This window comes from Cyanistes caeruleus, chromosome 5 (assembly GCF_971803275.1).
Source record: "Cyanistes caeruleus chromosome 5, bCyaCae1.hap1.1, whole genome shotgun sequence".
Taxonomy (NCBI): domain Eukaryota; kingdom Metazoa; phylum Chordata; class Aves; order Passeriformes; family Paridae; genus Cyanistes; species Cyanistes caeruleus.
This window is the reverse complement of record NC_141705.1, coordinates 53,498,250-53,521,427: the sequence shown is the minus strand read 5'-3', so window position 1 is coordinate 53,521,427 and position 23,178 is coordinate 53,498,250. Positions and strand designations below refer to the sequence as shown.

At 43.9% G+C, this 23,178-nt stretch overlaps 1 protein-coding gene across 3 annotated transcripts in view; it reads left to right on the top strand.

Annotated features, from left to right (window-relative positions):
* Positions 1-23,178, top strand: part of HERC3 (HECT and RLD domain containing E3 ubiquitin protein ligase 3) — a 53,981-nt gene that overhangs the window by 17,466 nt on the left and 13,337 nt on the right. For all 3 annotated transcript variants that reach the window (XM_086888679.1, XM_086888677.1, XM_023926179.2), the window contains exons 3-14: positions 11,144-11,303; positions 12,339-12,415; positions 13,013-13,234; positions 15,191-15,282; positions 16,151-16,281; positions 16,925-17,085; positions 17,577-17,653; positions 18,415-18,539; positions 19,083-19,142; positions 20,751-20,862; positions 21,403-21,592; positions 22,697-22,860. In XM_086888679.1, the coding sequence (XP_086744805.1) occupies positions 11,144-11,303; positions 12,339-12,415; positions 13,013-13,234; positions 15,191-15,282; positions 16,151-16,281; positions 16,925-17,085; positions 17,577-17,653; positions 18,415-18,539; positions 19,083-19,142; positions 20,751-20,862; positions 21,403-21,592; positions 22,697-22,860 (1,571 nt within the window). The remainder of the gene's footprint in view (positions 1-11,143; positions 11,304-12,338; positions 12,416-13,012; positions 13,235-15,190; positions 15,283-16,150; positions 16,282-16,924; positions 17,086-17,576; positions 17,654-18,414; positions 18,540-19,082; positions 19,143-20,750; positions 20,863-21,402; positions 21,593-22,696; positions 22,861-23,178) is intronic.

Sequence of the window (23,178 nt, the reverse complement as noted above, 5' to 3'; positions counted from 1 at the left end):
TTATCTTGAGCTGCTTCTGGTAGATCACTTTCTTCTTGAAGATTCTGCGTAGATCAGGCTTGGGCGTCTGCTTCTTGGCTCTTTTTTGCAGGTTCACTGGCTGGTGTGGAGGTTTCAGCAGACTTCGATGTGCAGTAGGGTTTTATATTCTTGGCGGGGACCCACTTGAGTCCTCTATCTGTGGAAACACACGCATACCCTTTTCCCCATGTTATAAGATGATATGGTCCTTCTATTTGTCCTGATTCTAGATTTTTAATCAAAACTGGAGGGTGCTCTTTCAATTTTGCTTTTTTGTTGTTTGAAAAGTGTCTGTAAATCGGGGGGTCTGGCTCTTCTGCAGAGCTGTTCAGAAAATTATAAACATACAAAGCCTTATTCAACCTTCTTTGAGGTGAAGTCAAGGCTTCTCCCCCTTTTTGTTGATCTAAGATGCGTTTTAGGGTTTGATGTGTTCTTTCTATTATCCCTTGACCTGTGGGGGAATGAGGAATACCGAATATGTGACGAACACCCCAATCATTAAGAAATGCAGCTAGTTCTTGCGAAGCATATGAAGGACCATTATCAGTCTTAATTTCTTGGGGGATACCCAAATAGGAGAAGGCTTGTGAAAAATGCTGACACACATGTTTCGCTGCCTCTCCTGTGTGTACAGACGCAAAAACTGCATTGGAGAAGGTGTCCACAGAAACATGGATATTTTTAAGTTTCCCAAAGGAGGGATACTTAGTAACATCCGTTTGCCATTTCTGCAAGCTCTCCAGACCCCTTGGGTTGGTACCTCCTAGTGCATGGAGTGGTTGTACAAGTTGACAATCAGGACAAGCTCGTACAATATTTTGTGCTTGCTCCAAGGTGATATGAAAATCTCTTTTGATTGCCTGTGCATTTTGGTGAAAAAATGCATGGCTTAATTTGGCTTGTTCAATAGTATTTGGCAGGGTAGTTGCAACAAGCATTGAGATATCCTTCTCAAGGCTTATTGGAACTTCTTCATCAGATGTAGCGGATGCCAACGTATCCGCTCGAGCATTTCCTTCTGCCATGAATCCTGGAAGACCTGAATGAGCCCTAATGTGAGAGACAAAGTAAGGATTAGTCCTGTGCGATAGAATTTGATAGAGACAGGTGAGCCAGAGACACAATTTGTCATTATTCACATCTTTTAAAACAGATCCTTCAATCCTTTTGATAATGCCAGCAACATATGCTGAATCTGTGATCAAATTAAGAGGTTCTGGGAAGAGTTGAAAAACTCTTACTACTGCTGCCAATTCTACAATTTGAGGGGAGCCTTCAACTTTCTGAATGTCTTGTTCCCAGGCTTTGGTATCTTTGTTCTGCCACGTAACTACTGAGTTATGCGTTTGTCTTGACCCGTCAGTGAATACTGTAATCGCATCTAAAGGTTCTTCACTGATCAGGGGTTTTTCTTTGTAGCATAATTTAGCTTTGATAATTTTATGTGCTGGGTAATGAATTGAACAAATGCCTGGAAAATCAAGCAAAGCATACATTAGATCTTCGGACTTCAGCATGGCCCATTCAAAATAAGATTTTTTCATGGGCAGATAAATAATTGCAAATTCCTGACCAGCTATGGAGAGAAGCCTGGCTCGGCCTTTGATAATGATCTGAGACATCATTTCTAAAGGTGTGAGTATTGTCTTTGGCGACCTGTAAGAGATGAAAACCCATTCAATTATTATCAGTGGATCTTTTTGAGAGGGATTCCATTGGAAGATAAGGCCACACAGTCTCAATTCTTCTCCTAGGACTGCAAGAAAAAAGGATTTATCAGGAATACAGCGGTGTGCTTGTCTGGTACGCAAGGCATCGGTAACTTTTTCTAAAGCCTTACAAGCCTCAGGAGTGAGGGACCTAGGGGATTTAATGTTATTATCTCCTCTCAGCAAATCAAAGAGTGGAGCAAGTTCATCGGCAGTGATACCTAACACAGACCTAACCCAATTAATTTCCCCTAAAAGCTTTTGTAAGTCCTGTAAGGTTCGAACTTCAGTTTGGACTTGTATCTTCTGAGGTACAATGGATTGTTCTGTTAGCTTCCAGCCTAGATATTTCCAGGGAGCAATTTCTTGAATTTTTGATTCAGAGATCACCAGTCCTGCCTTTTGGATTTCAGCAACAACACTGTCGCGAGTCTCTTCCATTTGTTTTTGTGTTGGAGCTGCAACAAGTAGGTCATCCATGTAGTGGATAATAACTGACTGCGGGAATTGCTCACGGACTGGAGACAAGGCACGAGCTACAAAAGATTGGCATATTGTCGGCGAATTTCGCATGCCTTGAGGTAGTACTTTCCAGTGATACCTTTGAAGCGGTTCCTGCAAGTTTATACTTGGTACTGAGAATGCAAAACGAGGGGCATCATCTGGATGCAAGGGAATGTTGAAGAAACAATCTTTCAAATCAATGATCACAAGGGGCCAATTTCTTGGGACCATAGAGAGGTTGGGGAGGCCCGGTTGGAGAGGGCCCATGTTTTCAATAACTTCATTAATTTTTCTGAGATCATGCAGCAACCGCCAGGTATCAGAGGTTTTCTTATGGATGACAAATACAGGTGAATTCCAGGGGCTGTTAGTAGGTGTGATGTGGCCTTTTTGTAGCTGTTCAGCCACTAGATTCTTAAGGACACTCAGCTTATTACTCGGTAGGGGCCACTGATCAATCCAGATGGGGGTGTCTGTTTTCCAGGTCAATTTCATGGTGCTGAGTGTTTCAGTGACCCCTATGAAAAATCCAATTCAATTTTGGCTCCCCACTGAGAAAGCAAATCTCTTCCCCACACCGTGATATGTCTCTGCACAACATAGGGACGGAGTAATGCCTTTTTCTCTTGCGGTCCAATGATACTGATTTCAAATTTGCTCTGTAGGCATGGAGTGACACCTCCAATGCCTGTAAGAGCACCTGGGGGAGTTATTAGTTTCCATTCTGCTGGCCAATATTGATAAGAGATCACAGTGACATCTGCACCTGTGTCTATCATTCCCTTAATGTTAACATGAATTTCACCATGCGACAGTGCACAGATTAGCATTGGTCGCTGAGAGTTTATTTGTTGGACCCAAAAGACTTCAGGATTTTCGTGTGCATCTGAGGACTCGCAAGGTGGCATTTGATCCGTGGTTCCCATATACAGTGCTATAGCGATAGCTATAGGAGTTCCAGGTGGGATATGTAGCGGGGGATAGCAGGCACTAGCCGGTACAAGCATTTCTTCATTGCAGTTAACAGATATTACACAAGGTAAAACGAGCAGCCCAAGTATACCATTTCTCTCCTTACCAATAATTAGAAAGTCTTGCCTACCCTGAGAAGTCCCAGTAATCCCTGTTGAAATAAGGTCATAGCTGTTCTCCCTTAGAAAGGTTGTTGGGTTGGAGGATGCCAGAGTGCACCAGAACCCTGGGGGTAATAAAGCTGGTTTGTTGCCTGAGGGTCTACTGGTGTCAAAGTGCAAGGTTTCACAGTCGGGGCATTTGTCGATTCTCTCTTGGGTGTCTGAAATGTCACTACTTGTTTCGTAGCGCGGTGACAATGCGCGCTCGTTTTGAAGTTTTTTGAAATATCTTTTCTGCCTATATCATATCTGTTTCGGCGTTGCAAAGGATGATGGCTTCCCTTCTTGTAGGCGGGACCTTGGCTAAATGTTGGATTAGCTCTTTTGGCCTCTGGGCAGTTTTTTACAAAATGCCCAGGCTTCTTGCAGAAATAGCAATGTCCCGAAGGGAATGCTGCAGCAGGCATCACAGCCATAGGGGTATTCTGTGAATTCAGGTGTAGCGCAGTTAGGATTTCAGTGAGCTTTTGATCTCGTGTCTCTGCTTGAGCCGCGATTACTGCAGCTTGTGATGTTTGTGCTAAAAGAGCTTTTTCCAGCTTCTCCCCTAAGGTTCTCCCCAATTCAGTTGCTTGAATTGCTGCGACATGTTGTGGACTTCCTATTTTGTTACAAGCGTCTATCATTTCTGGCACTGTTGGCTTTTCTTTTCCCAGGGCTTTGATCACCTTCTTACATTCGGCATTAGCATTATTTTCGATAATGTCCCGTATCATAATTGGACGGGCTATATCATCACCACACTGGCGTTCAGCAGCTTGAATTACACGATCCACAAATGTTGTGAATGGCTCAGAGGCTTCTTGGCTAATAAGGTTATAAGCTTTTTCAAAAGTTCCAGCAGGCTGAATTTGCAAGAAGGCTCGCCGTGCCATTTTTTTGATGTCATCTAATGCTACCCTAGGCAGGTTTATCTGATTTTCATTTCGGTCATCTGGAGGTTCACCTGCGAGCTTTGACAGGGTGAGAGCACGCAAATCTGGATCATTACTACGTCTATAATTGTCTAATACATTTCTGAGTAGTCTCTTCCATTTCAATTCCCATAGCATAAATTGCGAATCTGTAAGGGTAATGCTAGCAAGATTTTTGCAGTCATTGGGCGTGAGAGTATGCTCTTCTAGTGTACTTTTCAGTAGTTGTTTAAAATATGGAGAGCAAATGCCACTGTCCTTTATCGCTTTTCGCAGTTCTTTTATCTCCTGGGGTGGAATAGCTGTCCATGTTCTTGGACCGCCCGCCTGCTGACTAAATAACACCGGCATTGCTAGGGGGTTTATGTTTTCTTCTTTGCAAATTTGTCTTTTGACTTCCAGCCAGTTTGTAAGTTGGCTATCATCATAACATTCTTGGGAATTTATGTGTAGTGGAGCTTCGGATTTTACAATCTCACTTTGAAGTGGTAAAGTCAGGGGATTAGCTGTTGCATGCATAGAATAGTTCACTGTCTCTCCTGTATTTATTAATGCAGATACTGAGTTAGAAATTCCCCTTTCCTTTTGTACCTTTTGTGTAGCCAGGTGTAGCGGCGGCTTTGTAGTTGTAGTGTCGGCTGACAGCAGCTGCGATAGGGGACGGTCAGGGGGCAGAACGGGGTGCTGGACTTGTGGATAAGCCTCTGGGAGCTGCGGCACGGCCGGGGGCAGGGAAGCAGGTTTCAGTTGTTCGCAGTTGTAATACGCGGGGGCATCTGACAGCGAAGCGGCAGTTCTTGGTGATATTACAGCCGGGTCTGGTAGAGGATCGGGGGGATACACAGGACCAGACGCTGGCGGGAGTAGCGCGGTGTTTTGTGACCGTGTGGAAACCTGTGGCTGACACTGCGTTTGTGTAAGTTCTGGTCCAGGGTCGGTGGTGGCCGCCCTCGTGGCAGACAGAACCGGGACCTGCTGCGGCTCGGGACCGCGTGGCCAGAGAGAAACAGCAGAAGGAGCTGAGGGGCCCGGGGTGGACCGGGCAGCGGAGGCTGGAATGTCTACGGGTCGCGGCAAAACGGGAGGCGGAGAAAAATGAAACAACGAGATGTTTGAGGCAGCAGTGGTCTGTGTCGGCTCAGGGGCCGGGGTGTGACCCGCTGCTGCCGGCGGGGCTGACTCCGCGGTGACAGGAGGTAGTGGAAGAGTTAAGGAAGAGGCTGAAGTGTGATTTTGTAACGCAGATAGAATATAGGCAGTAGCCGCAATGACGGCCGCAGGGTGCAGCGGGGGAGGAGCGGGAGATTCTCCGGTGGGGAGGAGGGGTGCTGGAGTTGAGGCGACAGCACCGACGGGGGGAGGAGCCACGATGACATCGCTGGGCGGAGGCGCAGGGGCGGAGTCAAGGGGCGGGGTCGCAGCGGTGACGGGAGCGGGAGGGGCGGGGTGCACCGCGAGGGCAGAGCCGGGGGTGGGCAGCGCGGGGGTTGTGACAGCGGAGACGGGGTTTCTTGAGGGAGCGGGGAGCTCGCCGCTTGCCACACTGGGGGCGGGAACAGTATCGGGAGGGGGAGGGGGAGCAGGGGCGGGGGCCGCAGGGTCTGCCGAGGGGGATGGGATCACCGGAACAGATTGCGAAATCACGGGGGCTGGGGGGGGTGGGGAAGGGACGCGCGGAACTGCGGATGTCGCTGAGTTTCGGGGGGCCGGAACGGGCCTGGCCACGTTTCGGGTCTCCGTGGCCAGGGACAAACGCGTAGTAGGGACCGGATCCGACGCGACAGCCACTGATGGTTGTTGCTTATTATGAAAGAGTTCTACCAGGGCCCTGCACGCTGGGACCAGCTGCGCGGCTGTCATATCGCGGTGTGAGATATTATTAAAGAGTTTAATACCGACCGTGTCCCAAAAATCTCTAGTAAATACAGCTGAACGGTCAGCGTTGGGGAAGTTAAGTAGAGTCCATTCTAAAAGATCTTTTAGCTCTTGTTTCGGTAAATTATTGGACTCAGAGCGTAATAAATGTTTTAGTCGCTTATAGAGGTCTCTGTCGTGAATAGAGTAAGATTGTCCCATGATTAAAACTTGTGCACACTAACCTCAGTACCGGAGAAAACAGCGTATCCAATCCCAGCTTCTCGTGGGGGCTGGCCAGGCTCCCCTGCTGCGGCTCCAGACGCTGCTTGTCGGGTTCCTTCACCAAGCTCCGCTTCTAGCTGTTGCTTTGCAACACTGTAGCGAGCTCAGAACCCCTTTCCAGCACAGCACCAAGCGGTGCCAGGCACCTCGCTGTGCTCCACTCCCGGGCTGAGCCTCCCAGAGCTCCAAAAGACACCGATCCTCAGCGTCTCTGGACTCAGGAACTCCCCTTGCAACTTTAAAGAGCTTCGGCCCAACTCGCTGCTAAGCAGCGTGGTCCTTGCTCACGGTACTGGGAAGGCAGGCACGACATATAAGTGTTAGTTACCGTCCATGAGGGTCTCTTACAGCTGAAGAAAACGATCTGCTCCTGCCTGGCTCGCCAATCTGTAGGAGACGCTTTCTGGGGACGGTCAGAGACACGGCAAAGACCTCTATAATCGAGTTAAGTGTTAGAAGTTTATTTCAGGGCGTGGGGTAGAGAGATATAGAGAGAGCAAGAGACGGAAAAAGAGCAAGCAAGAGAAAAAAAAAGAGAGCGCAAAAAGAGCAAAAAAAAGCAAAAAAGAGAGAGCAAAAAGAGAGAGAGAGACGGGAAAAAAAAGAGTGAAAAGAGCAAAAAGAGACTGAGCTCTTCTATACCACTACTTATATAACCTATACCTTTGAATATTCTATTCCTTAACTAACCAATCTTTCTAAGTATACTAATTTAGTAACATTTGTGTACAACCTATAGAAATCGCTATTTTTGCATATTTTTAGTTATCTCAGGGTCCTTCAGACCTTTCCTTATAAGGCTGGGATGAGGGGTCTCAGCTTGGTTTTATTGCAGGAAAGAATGTGTTCTGGCATACCAGCCCGGTTGGTTTCTTTGAATTATTCAAACCGTGCTATCATTTGTATTTCTTCCTTAGCCTTTCTGGCTACAAAATCATATTTATAATTTCTTTCTAATTCTACCTTCCCAACATTTTGTACTCCATCTCAGTGCAGTGTTACATCTTCTCTAAGGAGTGAATAATGGTGTTGTGATGCTTTGGAAGTTTAATGTATACCAACCACTAAAACATCTAATATTTTGATGTGAGGAAGGGATGGGAGGTCAACAAAGAAGTAGCTGTTAGATAGATGTTTTTGATACCCATGTAAGCTGAGAGATGGTACATTCAGTGACTTGGCAGCTGGCAGTGAACTGGGACCCTTGTTGCACTGCCTGGGCAGCCTGTGTTCCCAGCAGAAGGCTGGCTTTTTTCCATCTCTGGAAATAAATGTGTGTGTGTGTATAAAACTTAAAACTATTTGGCATTTACATTTCTTCGTGACTTTTCAGGCAAACTGCTGTTGACAGGGTCTTAGGAATGTATTGTAGTAAAATGGGCCATGCATGCACCTTTCTAAAGGCAAAGAGCTTTATCTCCCAGACAGGCACGGGGTTTTTTTTTTCTGTCTGTGGTTATCCAGCACATCTGGGTGAGACTGTACTCTGTTCCATTGGTGAGCAGTGCAGTCACTGAAGGCTTTCAGTGACACAGGGCAGCCTTTCAAAACAAGTTGGTATTTATTTGTCTCTTGGGATGGCACGTAGAGCAAGGTCACATTTATGTTGCCAAATTAAACTTTAGATGGAGTCAGAGGGGACTGAGACAACCTCGGATTTCTGAACCTTTTGGGTGTCCTCTCAGTGTCCCAGTGTGTGAGGTCCTTGCCACAGCTGCATACCTCAAAGCACTCTTTCTCTATGTGCAATACTACTGTGGTCAGAGTCCTGCCTTCTCCAGCTTCTGATGTTAATCCTTGGTCACTGGAGTCTTCTGCCACCTCCCTGAGGTGCTGCAGTGATGCAGGAAATAAAACTTAACTGTGGCAAATGCTGCTTTCCCAGGGAAGTGTTTTACATGCCTGCAGGTTGCAAAACAGTCTCAGCTATGGGTGCCCCAGCATCCCATATTGTCCATGTTTACTGTGTTGTTGGACTCATGATGTCCCCTGGAGTGTTTGGCAGTGTGCAGGGAGCAGCTTTGGAAGCAGGGCTGTCTGGTGAATTTGTGATCACTTTTAGGAGCTCAGGTGCTCTGGGTAACAGCCATGTCTCAGTGTGCCCTTCCAGCACAGGTGAGGTGGTGAAGTGATGGGTTCATAAATCGAAGGGTTTTCCTTGGAGAAGTGGATGGTCTCATCCTCCTCTCCTTTTGATGGTGTGATCCTCTCCAGTAGCAGCTTTAGTTCTGGACCTTCAGGTCCCAGTGCAGAAACACACCTGTCTGAACTTAAGTGGTGTGTTGGGCACAGTGCAGCAGTTTGTCTTGCTGGATGTCTGAGAGGAAGAGAGCAGAGTCACATGTGCTGCTGAGACACCTTGTCTGCTGTTTGTCATTGACCTTGATCAGCCCTTACAGCTGCTGGGTTGTTTAGAGCTCTCAGATAAAAATAGGTTCCCTGATTTATATATGTATGTAAATGAACATAAACCAGAGCGCCAAGCAGTGCTATAGTTGGGTGCTTGTGGGCCCAAGTGGGAAGCTGTGTGTCTAAATTGAGTTACCACCCTCAAACCTGGCTGTGTCTCTGCACTGGCAGTGGGACTGGGTGAAATTAGTGCTGCAGGGAAGAGCTGCAGGACCAAGGGTGTTATTGGATGGCAGGTCTCAACTCTTTCTTAGATGTTTGTGTGCTTGTTACTTGTAAACTGCGCTTCTGTTGCCATTAAGTATTTTGAGTGAAACAAAGCACATGTTCAGGTGGTATTTTCCTTGGCTAGAAGATGTATTTAAATAGTTGCCACCTTTTTCTTCAGTAACATCCATTAGGGATTTTTCTCGTCATTTTCTCATTCCCAGACATAGAAGGCAAGCCCTCTTAGGGGTACCTTTTTCCACACTAATTTAAGACATGTAGATTAATTGGCAAGCAGCTTTTGGTGCTCTGTGTGTTGATGATTTCTGGATGCCTGTGGTGTGGGGTATCATTTTCATGGAATGATAATAAAGGGACATGTACTGACCCTTTCCTCTTATGTCCCAGGCAAGTGGGATTTCAGTAATACTGATCACTGCCTTGTAGCTTACAGGCTGAAATCTTTCTCCATCCACCTTGTGAAAAACAGAGTTCACACTTTAGAGTTTTTAGAAGTTTAATAAGGGGATAAAAAGGGACAATGCCCAGTGCTGGGGTGCTTCTGTCTATTGGCCAAAGAACACAAGGGTAGATTAAGACACTGTTACCTATATACTGTTACGTTACTGAGGTACACACATATTCATGTGTTTCATACGTTATTCAGACATTCTTGGGAGCTTTTGAAGTTGCAGAAGCTCTTTTGTTTGGCCTTACATGCTGACTTACCTGCATGACATCCTGTACATTAGGTCAATATATTTTATTCTCTCATCCTGTTGTTTCACACTTCCCTGATAAGGAAGAGTTAATAAGTTCTTCTCCAGCTCCGTGTTCAGATTTGTGTCACTGTTGCCACTTGGAGAGGTCAGTCAGCAGATGTGGGAAAATCAACATGTTTGCTTTACACTGCTTTCTTAGTTACACAGAAGCATTTTAAAATGTTTTAAAACTTCATGTTTTGCTAAGGCTTACAATATAGCACATTTAGCACACCAGTATTTCTATAAGCTATGTAGTGCATACATAGATATATCCATCATACAATTATTTCTATGAGCTATACGGTGCAAAACTAATAAATTGTGTTACACTAATGTGCAGCTAAAAGGAGTTACAAATTGTACCATATCCAAATACTTATGATCAGTAACGACATGTAAAGGTTAATACATAAATAAGAAAGACAATATTATATGGTCACTTTTTTTAACAAACTGGAACACTTGTATTTATTCAGGGAAGAAAAAAGAAAAGCAACTTTGCTTTTGTCTGGCATGCAGGGAGCTTTGCCATCAGTTCTGTGTTATTTCCAATGTTTTATTGAAAATCAAGACTTTTTTTCGTGCCCATTTGTGAGAATTGTGTAAGGAGTAAGATTTGGTTATAAGTGTTTTTAGAGGAGTTGTCAAACCTGTTTCAGTTGCCTAACATGATGTAATGATGAAAAGTCAGTTGTGGGTTGTCTTCCATTTTTTTTCTTTTTAAACTTTTATTCCTTCATCTCATTTTGCTTCCTTTATATGGTACTTTTTTTAATGAGTGTTTGACAGTGACAGTAATAGTTTGATACGTTCAAACTTGTTCCAAGATTAGCGTGGAGGGTGTTGTAACACATACACATCAAGCAATAAGTCAAGGTGTGGTGGATGGGTTGTGGATGACATCCAGCTTTGTGGATGACTCATCTTTGTTGGACATGGGAGCTGTAGAAGGTCAAATATGTTTTACAGGGTCTGCTGTCTTCTCAGCGTGGGATGATCCCTGAATCAAAACTGAGTGGGGAAACCTCAGATCTGGGTTATCTGTTCCTGAATAACCTGATAGTTTTTCCTGTGTCGCTGAGGCTGGCTGTCATTGTGGTTGAGGCATGCATACCTGCCTGCCTTCTGTGATCTTCAATCCAGGCTTTCAGAAGAGCCCAGCAGTGACATGTTTTCAGTAAAGCTAGTGCTTTTTCTCCTGTGGGACGTTTTAAAACTAAACCGGGGATCAGCGTACTCCCCGGCATGGCTTTGCATGCGGATTTTCCCAGACCTGGTGTCCGTGTGTCACTGTGAGATGAGTGCTGTGACCAGAGATGTTTTCCCTCTGTTTCCCTCAGAGCAAATCGGGGCTCTGGCCGGGCAGCACATTGTGCATGTGGCCTGTGGGGAGTCGCACAGCGTGGCCCTCAGCGACCAGGGCCAGCTCTTCTCCTGGGGCGCCGGCAGCGACGGACAGCTGGGGCTCACCACTATGGAAGATGCAGTGACAGTACCAAGGTAAGCATTTACCAGGGTCAGCTTTTCTCAGGGAAGCTCCCTGGAGGTGATGCATCAAGGGCTGCACACCTTGGGGGGGTTACTTTCTCTCAGTGTGGCAGGAATAGGGCCCTTCCCATGTTGGGACGAAGGTGATTCCTTCTCCTCATTGCTGTTCTGGTGACTGCAGCTGAGCACTGCAAGTGCTCAGGAGCTTTGTTTCTGCCCATGGATGGCTGAGGTATGGAAAAGTACACTGGAGCGTGCTTGATTTCCTCCATGAAAAATGTCACAATGTTTTGTACAGAAAAAGGAGGTGCATGAAGGAGTACTTAAAACCAGAAATACTGTTTGTACTTCATGGTGTTTCATCATGCTGTGTTAACAACAGATGCAGTCTCTCATTTGGTCTGCCACTGCAGATCCAGAGCAGAGCAGAAGTTTGGGGATGTCCCTCTAGGATGGCTGTTATTGAAACAGTATTTAAAGGAAGAGTTTCAATTACAAAAGATTAATGTTTGAGCTGAGAGGCTCTGTGGGAAGACAGTCTTTAACTTGCATGTTGTTCTGATAAAACAGAGAGAGAGAGAGAAAGAGGGGCTCACATAGCAATGTGATAGTGCCATTTTTAAAATAACATTTTTGTGAAATAAGTTGAACCTTTGACATGCTATTCTCTGTACAGAGCACTGAAGAGGGTTTGGTGCTGTAACTCACTGGAACTGCTAGGCCCATAACAGTATGAAAAATGTCAGTGCCTGAAAAAGAATAGTGAAAGAGACACCAAGAACCAGCTATTTTCACCATTTCCAGATGGCTGGATTCAGTGTTACAGCAGGAAATGTAGTTGAGTTATTAGTCAAGTGTCTAGAGGTCTCCACAGCTTTGCATCTATTACGTGTGGATCTGGACTGCCTTCAAGGCACTGTTCCTCAGTCTCAAAACCATAGATTCTGTGTATATATGCAACAAATATCTGAGTGGAAATGGAAATTTTTATCTAAGGTGATACCGTATTTGTGGACACTTATTCTAAAATAGTGTCATCATCTTCAGGTTGATAAAGAAGTTGAACCAACAGACGATACTGCAGGTTTCCTGTGGAAATTGGCATTGTCTGGCTCTGGCAGCAGGTACTGTGACATCCATTATTAATTACCAAAATTTGGGCTGTTATTTTGCACAGTGTCCAAGACTGCATATTTCTGCATAATAAATCAAGGACATCCCATGTCCTGACTGCTTTTGGGCCAAATGGGATGCTATAAAATGGATCAGGTACCATGAATATTGGGGAAGAGCTTTGCCAATACTGTGAACAAAGTAAATATTACACACAGACCACCCACTGTTTCACTGGTGAATGATGGCAGGAATGCTTGAAAGCTTTCCATCTTGATTTAGAAAAATGTGTGTAATTAATTTCTTTGTGTTGAAATTCTCCTTGGCTGTTACTCTTTTGTGTGAAACGTGGACTTTTTTTTGTTCCAGTGTTTGTTACGGCAGTTGTATTTTGCACTTACTTGCCTGTGTGTTTATTTGCCTGGTGACTTCAAGCCATGGGTTGTTTTTTTTAGCAAAGAATGTCTCTCTTGATTTTGCTTTTTTTCTTTTCATCATGAGGCTTGGGTGGGAGTGAAGCCTCCAGAACTGTTTCTTTTTCATTTTGGCAAACTTGCTTTTCTGTTGGCTAACTTTCACCCACCATTCTCTTTCTTCCCTTGTTTCAGATGGCCAGTTCTTCACATGGGGGCAGAACAGCTATGGTCAGCTGGGCTTGGGCAAAGAATGTCCCTCCCAAGCCAGTCCACAGCGTGTCAAGTCTCTTGATGGGATCCCTTTGGCTCAGGTTGCTGCAGGTGGAGCCCACAGTTTTGCCCTGTCTCTCTCAGGGGCTGTGTTTGGCTGGGGAAAGAACAGCTCAGGACAGCTGGGACTAAGTGATGAACGAGGTATGAAAATTATGCTGCTAGGTGAAAGAAGGATAGATTCCTTTGGCCTAGTGCCTCTTGTTGCATTGCCAGTGTATTTTTACTGAGTGAGTCTGTAACACTCAGCAGCTCCTCCTGGGATGAGACGGCAGAGAAAGTCTCTGTCCCTACAGGCTTTCCATACTTAGCAGAAACAGAAACATTTTTTTTTCCCTAGTGGGTGTTAATTTAAATGTGGAGTGTTAAAAAGAGAGGTCTTTCAAGTGTGAGTTTCAACATGCAAATCTCAAAGAAAGTGCTCATATTCTTTCTCCCTCTCCTCAAAAATATTTTGCCCATATTTTGTTTGAAGCTGGTTGGAGCAAAGGCTTTCCCTGCAGAACAGCAGGCTGAACCCATCTCCTCATTTTCCAGCATGACTGTGACTGGTGAGCATCTATATGCTACAAAATGACAACAACACTGAATATCTCTACTGTAAAATGTTGTCTAGTTTATTTGTTGCACAGTTTGCCAGGGCCAATGGTAGTCTTTTCAGGCGGGGGTCTGAAAAGCCCAGATCTCTTCTGCTTGTCATTCACATGCTCTTAACTTTTTGGAATAATGCAAGTGAATGGAACATTTTCTTTGGACCTTCAAGTCAGCCTCTTTATTGGTTTCTGCATAATTCCTGAGCAGATTTAAGTGTCTAGGCAAGTTACTGAGTATGGATGTGATACCTAGCATGCACCCAGATACCTTGTAGTGTCTCCAAATGAAGGCTGATCTAACAGAAGCAGCGTCCTTTCCATGTAGATTGGCAGATAAATGCTTCTGATTGAAACAAAGCTGCAGTTTACATATGAGAGGTTTACACTGACACAGGGCTAATCTTAAATGAGCAGAATAAGCATCAGCTTGTGGGGTTGTGCTGGTCAGGGATCATATTCTGCTTCCCCCTCAGTGCCTGGCATTGTAGTAAATATGTGGTATTTATGGTAAGTGAATCATGGTAAGACAGTGTGAATTATACTTGTCAAACATGAACAGCAAGGTCTGCAAACATAGGTATTCTGTAGCACTGCTATTATTAGCAATTATGCTACATAGAGAAGTGTCATTCCTGTCAAAAGAAAGATCAGAATGCTAAAATACAGAAAAAAGTAAATCAAAAATATGCTCTTAATTCTAAACTCATGAAAATGTGACTGTTTTTCTTTCACTACTCAGTAAAAATGCACCTTACAAATCCATAGGTGAGAATCTTAAGAAATGGGCAACTTCTATAGGTAGGAACCTGACTTTTTGTTGGTGTGAAATAACAGCTGCTTCCCTTAATATCTAATTGTTTTGGGGTTATCTGCTGCTCCTTGAAGTGCTTAGCTTTTATTTTTACAGTATTCATCCCTGGAAGACAGACTTTAAATGATTAGGGCTGGCAGAGTGAAGGAGAAAAGCCTTGCTTAATGGTTGGTAGTGATTAGCCTTTGCAAGTAGGAGGATCTTCTGCTTAAAGGATGACAACAGAAGGAAAGCTGAGTATTTAAATACACATTGGGATTCAGCTTACCATGTGTTTTACACAAGTGTCTCCCACGTGTCAGGGTTGTTCTGTATGGGAAAGGTCTAAGCAAGATTTTGGAAACAAATATTTGCAGTCATTCCTGAGGAGTCTGAAATGGAGCATGAAGCTGAAGGTGGGTGTTTCTAGGCTGCCCTCGCCATATCTCCCAAACAGCAAGTGCATGTTGAATTTATGTAAGATAATCAACACGTGCATTCTTGCTCTGGACAATTTTGTTTGAGTCAGTCAAGTCTTTTAAGAATTCGAGGGGAAAAGCAGCAGTGGGGGGCACGTGGGGCCTTTTTCACCACAGTTGTTAAAGTTTCCCTTGTGCTCACAGACCACGTCTGAAAATCAGACTGGCAGTGCTTTCCTTGGACATGCAGGCTTGTGTTTATGAAGCAGCTGCTTTATTTCCTTTGACTTCATTGCAGACAGAGAGTCCCCCTGTCACGTGAAGCTGCTGCGGTCTCAGAAGGTTGTTTACATCAGCTGTGGAGAGGAACACACAGCAGTCCTGACAAAGGTAAAGATACTGACCTGGGAACCCTGGCCACTGTCTCACCTGCCTGATGGTTTCACAGTAGTTTGCTGTGTAATGGTAGAAAAACAGATCGACTTAAGGTATTCTTCTGACCCCAGTAAGAGAAACTAAGTGGAAAGTGTCACCTAATTGTATATTCTGAGATTCATTGCCAACACGATCCTCTGCTGGTTTTGAAGGTGAAGATGTTAATAATCTATGGCAACAAATAGCAAAACTCAGGTGTATCACTTAAAAAGATTAGCTTTGGGAGGAAAAAAAATTAACAAACACACATCCAAAGGGGTGAAAATAGCATTTTGTTGGAAAATAGAGTAATACTGTGCATCAGAATAAGATGGGAGCTGAAATGGATGAGTGTCTAAATTAAACATTAGTATTCAAAACATTTACAAGAGGTTTTCAGTTCCAAACCTGCCACTTCCAAGTGGTGTATAATTTAGTGGCCAGAGGACAGGTCGAGGGTTTGAAAGAGAGCAGCTCAGTTCTTGCCTTGGCTCTGCCACCTCGTAGGTGTTGCTTCCTGTTTTGGAGCCTCAGTGTTTTCCACTGTAAAACAAATTAAACAACTGAGTTTGGGATTCCTGTGGGAAAAATACCATTCTAGGAAACAAGTTGTGTAGGAACTTGTCTAGTGTAGATACACCTGAAGAGAATTCTGTTAGTTTCTGATAGGTGGCAAGGTAGCTTATTTGAAAGCTGCATTAGCAGAACCCAAGTTTCTTTTCTGAATCCTTTGAAAATCCCCATCAATCTCTGCCTAAACTTTGGGCTCATACTGAAACTGGAGTCAGATCCTGCTGGGTTATGAGTCCCTAAATGGAGACTCTGCTGTTTGATTTGCTAACAGAGTGGAGGGGTGTTCACCTTCGGTGCAGGTTCCTGTGGGCAGCTGGGCCATGACTCCATGAATGATGAGGTGAACCCCCGAAGAGTTCTCGAGCTGATGGGCAGTGAAGTATCCCAGATTGCTTGTGGCAGGTGAGTCCTGTGTGCAGTCAGAAACTTACCTTTGCTGGAGGTTAATGCTGATATTGAATCATGCAAATAGGGGGACATAGTCCTGCTTCTGCATTCTATATGTCAAAGCTAAATGAATTTAAATCTTACTTTGCATGAGAGTTTTAAGGCCCTCTAGATGAGATGGTTTTTTAATTGGGACTGTACCCTGCGCTTTAACCTGTAAAAGACACCTTTCCAACTTAATAATTCAGCAAGACTTTAGAGCAGAAGTCCCTTTGGTCACAAGTTTCCAGCCTCTTTAATGAAAAGTGGGTTTGCAACACTGGTGCAGTGTTGTTGCCTTTCAGAATGTTCAGGCTTAGCAAATGACTAAGCTGATACCAGCTGCGTGCTGGCACAAGCTGCTCTTTGTTGCTTCCTCCTAAAGGGCTTCATCCCATCAACTGGTGCCATCAGGTGGCAAAAACTGAGCATTGGTGCCCGTGTAAAGGTGCTGCTTGGCACAAGCTTCTAGCCTAGGAGAAATGAGAATAAGTTCTAGGCTGCCCTTGGTTTGGTTCTTGGGTTTTTTTTCCTGGTTAGTTTTGCTCTTTGTTTTTGTTTTTGTTTTTTTTTAATATATTGTTAAACAAGGCCCAAACTCTGTACCCATCTCTTACAGACATCACACTTTAGCCTTTGTGCCTTCTTCAGGAATGATCTATGCATTTGGCTGTGGAACAAGAGGCCAGCTGGGAACAGGACACACTTGCAATGTAAAGTGTCCCTCTCCTGTCAAGGGTCACTGGGCAGCTCATAATGGGCAACTCTCAGGGAAACCTGGTATGTACTGTGCTCAATTTGAAGTGCCAAATGGACATAAATAATTTCACCCATGGCTGTCTAAAGGCATCGTAGCATTGTTCTGTGAAATTTCTGGAAATTCCAAAAGAAAACCGTCCTGTTGTTCCAAATGCACTGTGGTAATTTCTGGGTGACCTTTTGCTCTCTCTCTGTTAATGTGTGCCATCTCCCTTTCTCTTTTTATGGCAGAGCTCAGCATTTGGCAGTCTTGAGACTTCATGAAATTGTACTAATACTGTGTTCCAGAGGCTTTGTTCTCTTAAAGCCCCTGTTGCAGTTTAAAAGTGACAACTTTCCCCTCCCGTGTACCTCCCATGAAAGTGCTGCACTGCTTGAATTCCAGCTGATTTCAGCAGGGCCTTCAAAGGTGCTCCTTGTAGTTGTGCTGGCAGTGCAAATGGGAGGGGAGGAAGTACAAGTAGGGTCTTGCATTCATCAGTCTCTAACACAACTGTGTCTTTCTTGAACAGACGCCTGTAAATACCACATTGTTAAACATATCTTCTCTGGAGGAGACCAAACATTTGTGCTTTGCTCCAAATACGAGGTAAGCCAAATGAAGTATCTTTTCAAGTCTTCTCCCCTGTTCCAGCATTCACAACACAGCTTTTTTTTTTTGCTAAAATATTTTGAATTGCTTTGGACTCCATTCTGCCTTAAAAGCCTTACCAGCTCTGACAGTTGTTATAGGGATTTACAACTTCAGTGGCTGAAAGTTGCCTTCCTTTAGAGGCACATCAAAGCCATTGGGAAGACACTGATTCCAGTTTAATCAGCAAGGAGGGGAATCCAGTCTTTGCAGATTGGAAGCAGGGGTGCTGCTTGGCACCTGTGGCAATGGCTTCTGCATGTTTGGTGTGTAGGGCCATCAGCCACATGCAATGGGATTTTGTCAGTCAGTGCTGAATGGAGGGCTGAATGCTGAATTGGTTTTCCCACTTCTGTCTTCTTTTTTTCTTTTAAGAAGTGTTTGGGATAAACTTTTGAGGCATGGAAATAGGTCTAAAATAACTGTACTGAGCCTGTAGTTATATATGACAGTATTTATGAGAGCTTTGTTACAACTAGGAAATGATACTTTTATTTTTTTATTTTCCTCTTTTTAAAATATATTGAGGATCTTTTTTTCCCTCTAACTTTTTCATACCTTCCCTTTTGGACTTCTTAGTAATGCCACAAAACTTCTAACCAAACCTTTTCAGAGACCACACTAAGGAGGCTATCAGTTATTTATTAAAACAGAGATTATGGATAGGAAGGAATTGTTTTACAAGCCTTGTCTTTGCTGAAATCTGTATCTTCTCACAGAATTCCTTGCCTGCTGATGATTTCCGGACCATAAATGAAACACGTTACACCTGTTTAATAAATGATGAAACTATAGATGTCTGGAGGCAAAAGCTTTTAGAAAAGAACAGTTCTAATTCTGTCAAGTAGGTATTTGTGGCACTGGACAAGCCTTTTGTTGAAAGTTCTATTTAAATAATTTTGTTGGCTTCCGTGCCATGCTTTCACTTGAAATTTAGCAGCCTTTTCAAGTGTGGTTCTTGGTCCTTTCCAAGGGGAGAAGTTGCCTTGTCACAAGGCTGCCAGGTGAGACCTTCTGAGCAAAACCAGAGGAATTTGAGGCTTCCTCAGCATTGCAGATGGTGGGTGGGAACTTGGTTTTAAAGTAGTCCTGCATTGTGTGCTTAAATTTCTTGAGAAGCGGCAAGAACTTGTGAACAGTCTGATAAAGTTCTTTCCCCAGTGTGCCTGCCATGAGAAGGGCAGAATAGGTGGAAAGGAGGCAGTAATTCCTCCTTTCAAAGAGGGACCTTACATGAGCCTGAATGAAATCTTGCCCTCTGTGCCTCTAAAGGGGTTATCCTGATACTGTTTCCCATAAAAGGAAGGGAAGAGAGATGAAGAGATTTACTGAGGCATCCATTCATAACCTGTATTTCTGCTTTCTTCTGTCTTCCTGCTGCAAACAGTAATGTTGTTCAGATACTGTCCTCAGCTGCCTGCTGGAATGGAAGCTTCTTGGAGAAGAAGTAAGTGCCAAATTTCCACATGTATGGCTTTCCCTTGATGCAGACAGGAGTCCCTTTGCTGCTCTCACTTCTGCAGTGGGATCTGATGTTTTTTGATCAGGCAGGAGATGAGGGCAGAGGATGTCCTCTAAAGAGGTGGGGTGGTCAGAGCTGGGTAAAGAAGGCAAAAGGTCTCAGGGAGTTCATGGTGAGTTTCCTGTAAGCAACACAGATTTCTTGGAGTTGCCACAACTGTTATTCTTCCTTTTGAAACAGATACCAACATCTTTAAAGAGAGGGATAGGAATAGGACATTAAGGGAAATTAGGGATGCCAGGTGTCTGAGCTGAGCTAGCTGGTACATGTGAAAGTGTTCTTCCACACAGGCTGCTCTTGAAAATGCATCAAGGGCAACATGGAAGTGTTTTCCTTTTAGGTGACATCACATGTGGAAAGTTTTGTGCTCCTGCTTACAGAAGGAGGAATTTCAAATGGGTGTAACCCACAATAGGTGGTGACAAGGTTGTAAGACACATAGCTGAGTCAAAGGCTGTGGGTTGGGAAGGCTTGTGTTGGCTGTGTCTGTAAATGTTGAGGAGGTAACAGCATAAGATGAGGAGGAGGAGAAATTTTTCTGGTGATGTGATGAGTAAATAACCTGTGTAAGTAGGTGAAGAAAAATGCACTTACTCTGAGTAATGTTTGTGCAATACATTCCAAGAGCAACTTGAAAAAGAAGGTAGTTTGCTATTTATTCTGGTGTTTTTCTGCTTGTCCAGTGGTTTCTTCTCTAGTGTTGTGACATGTTACTGCATCAGAAGAGTTGTGTCATGTTGGTTTAAAACCCTTGTTGAGGTATCCAAGTTGTTGAGTCACTTTAAATAGTCTCATGTCTCCTTTGAATGTGGAAATGAGTGGAGTTTATGGCTTCATCAACCAAATACAGCTGTTCTTCCACTTCAGTGGTGTCTTGGCTAGTGCAGGATTTAACTTCTACAGAGAATCTTCAACCAAATGAATGATAAATTCTGAAGCCTTAAATGAGGCTGTATTTAACTATGTACCTTCATACGTGAAGTCTCATGTCAAGGTGCACTTGATAGAAATACCCCAGTGCATCCCTCCCATATCCTAAGGCCATGTTTGTGTTACTGATTAGATGGGGCAGCAGCTTTTCTGTGGCTGTGTGCCTGAGCACACCCAGCCCTGCCTTGGCAGAGCACAGCCCTAGGTGCCTCTGGGGAGCTGTTTGCAGCCTGGAGCCTGTGCTGTTACAGGAACAGCCCTTCTGCTGCAGCAGGCCATGCTCAGCTTCCCATGTTGTTACAGTCACACCATCAAACTGACAAATGCATGCTGTCTTTAATAGCTGCCTTCCCCTTCAGAGTGTCCAATACAGCACTCTTAAGTCAGTGATGGTGTCCTGGGCACACTGGAGACTTGGAGGAAGTGTTTCCTCTGCAAGAATCTCAGCCCTAACCAAGGCCCAGAGAAGAGAGCGTCTTTGTATCTCGTTTTATGAATTCCCTAGTGGTCATTTCTCTGTTGCTTGCTCTCAGGTCATGTCAATACACAGGTAATGGGGTTTATTCCTTAAGCTTATGCCTGTCTGTGATTTCTTTTTTGAAGAATTGATGAACATTTTAAAACCAGTCCAAAGATCCCAGGGATTGATCTGAACTCCACAAGAGTGCTGTTTGAGAAGCTGATGAACTCTCAGCACTCCATTCTCCTGGAACAGGTATTGCACTTCTGAGATTTGGATATTCATTAGGGCTTTGTCTCTCTCTAACATGCAAGTACCAGCAGCATTGTTGGGCAAAGGTTGTACTGCAAATCTAAAAGCCAGACGTTTAATGGTACTTCTCCTTTGACCTGGGCTGATTTTGACCTCCTCAGAATGTATCTCCAAGGCTTTTATTTAGAAACATTTTTATCTCATGGCATTCAATACTTGAATGTCTGCTGTGTATGTTATATATGTAATTATTATGTGTCTGTCAGGAGTTGAGTACTTCATGGTTGTATAATTTATTCTAACTCTGAGAATTTCTTTCTCAAGTACAGAGCTGTGGGATAAAACCATACATGTTCCCCTTGCCACTTTTAGCTACACTGTTTATAGCTTTGGGTTCTTTTTCAGTCTGGGTTTGACTTTTAACTCAGGGCTTGTTTTTTTTTCACTCAGGGTTTTGCCATTTCATCAGCCCTTAAATACTGTATACATTGTAGGTGTTCTATCACCATGGATAAATTGTCTTTTTTGGTTTGTTTTCTGTAGATACTGAAGAGCTTTGAAAGCTTTTTGATTCCTCAGCTGTCCAGCTCTCCACCAGATGTTGAGGCAATGAGGATCTATCTGATTCTCCCAGAATTCCCACCATTCCAAGACTCCAAGTATTACATCTCTCTGACACTTCCTTTAGCAATGGCTATTTTGCGCTTGGATACCAACCCCAGCAAAGTTCTTGGTAAATATCATTTAAGAATTGTTTTAATTTCGAAGTAAAATATCATTTCAAAGAACAACTTACTAGGGAGATTAATCTAATTTACCTTACTTAGTTTAGCCACATTCAGAGACTCAGTTCCAGATAAATTTGCTTTCCTCTACTGAAATACAGATTTTTGTATATCGTGAAGATTAAATTTGCTCAGCTATTGATCACTTTAGAATATCTTTTCTGTATAAGGTAAAAAAAAAAAAAAAAAGTATACTAAATATAATAATAAATTATTCTGTCCCCTACCAGATGCAGATAAACGTATTGGTCTGTGACTAAGCTGAACACTTAAACTCTTCTCCCACTTCTGAGTATTTTAATTTCTAATATATTTTCCTCTGAGCTTATTTTCAACTGAACAGAAGATGTGCTGCTTGATGATTGTTACATTTGTTAAGCTACTGCTCTTTTTGTTATCTGTTTCTTAAGGCTGTCTTGTACTAAACCTGGTATTATCATGTGAATTGCTATGTGATGCATTCAGACCTCCAAAAGAATCCTAGGCTCCAGCTTCTGCTTCACACGTTCTAGGAAAGAAGCTAATAGTCAGGGTCCCTTCAGGGGAAAGTAAGGGTTACCTGTCCTTGTCAAGAAAGGAATCAGCCTCTCTAAAGAGGGGGAGTTAATCCTTTAGTGCCAGGAGACACGCTCTGACTGACACCTGCTGAAAAAGTATGTGGTGCTGCAGGGAATTTCCCAGGCAGCTCTTTCCTTGTCACTCCTGAGAGACAGATATTTGCCCACAAGATGACAGTATCCTGAATGGCAGATATTTGAAACAGATTGAAAGACTGAAGGTTGAAAAACCTCAAATTCAGGCTCTCACCCTGATCAGGGTTTGGGTTGGGTAATGTGATGTGGCTTGGTGAGAGTGGAAAGGGAGGAGCTTTTCAGTTTCTGGCATTTAGATGACTCTGCCTCACTTTCCTGTTGCTACAGCTAGGGCAGAAATGGGGAAGTTTTTTGAAAGAGTCTTTGGGTGTATTCCCCTTTTTTTTCAGTTGTAACCCCTTATTTAGGGGATACTCTGGCCTTTGATTAAGATTTATATTGATGTCCTTTGCTCTCCAGATAACTGGTGGTCGCAGGTGTGCCCAAGATACTTCCTCAGGCTTGTGGACCTCTATAAAGGTGCGGTGGTTTACCTCCTCAGTGGAAGGAAGACGCTGCTGATCCCAGTCCTGTTCAGCAGCTACATTACAGCTGCTCTCAGGCTTCTGGAGAAACTCCACAAGGTGAGGGGAAAGCCTGGGCATGTGTTGGCTCAAGATGATCAGTCTTGTCTGCCCTTTGCTGTGTCACTGTCTGTCAAGTCACGTGGGGAAGATGTTAGTGGCTTTCCTAAGTCCAGGGCTCTTGAAGACTGTTTAGTCCTGTCTCAAAGACTAGACATAAAGTTACCCTGAAGGATGCTGCTGCTGGGCCATGCAGAGTGGCATCACAAACACCTGTCCCTTGACGGTCTCTGCTCTCACTGTGTTGTTGTTGGGTGGTCAGGGTGAGGAGGAGAGGGAATTAAAATAGGTTAGAAAGAGCTTTATTTGATTCTTCCT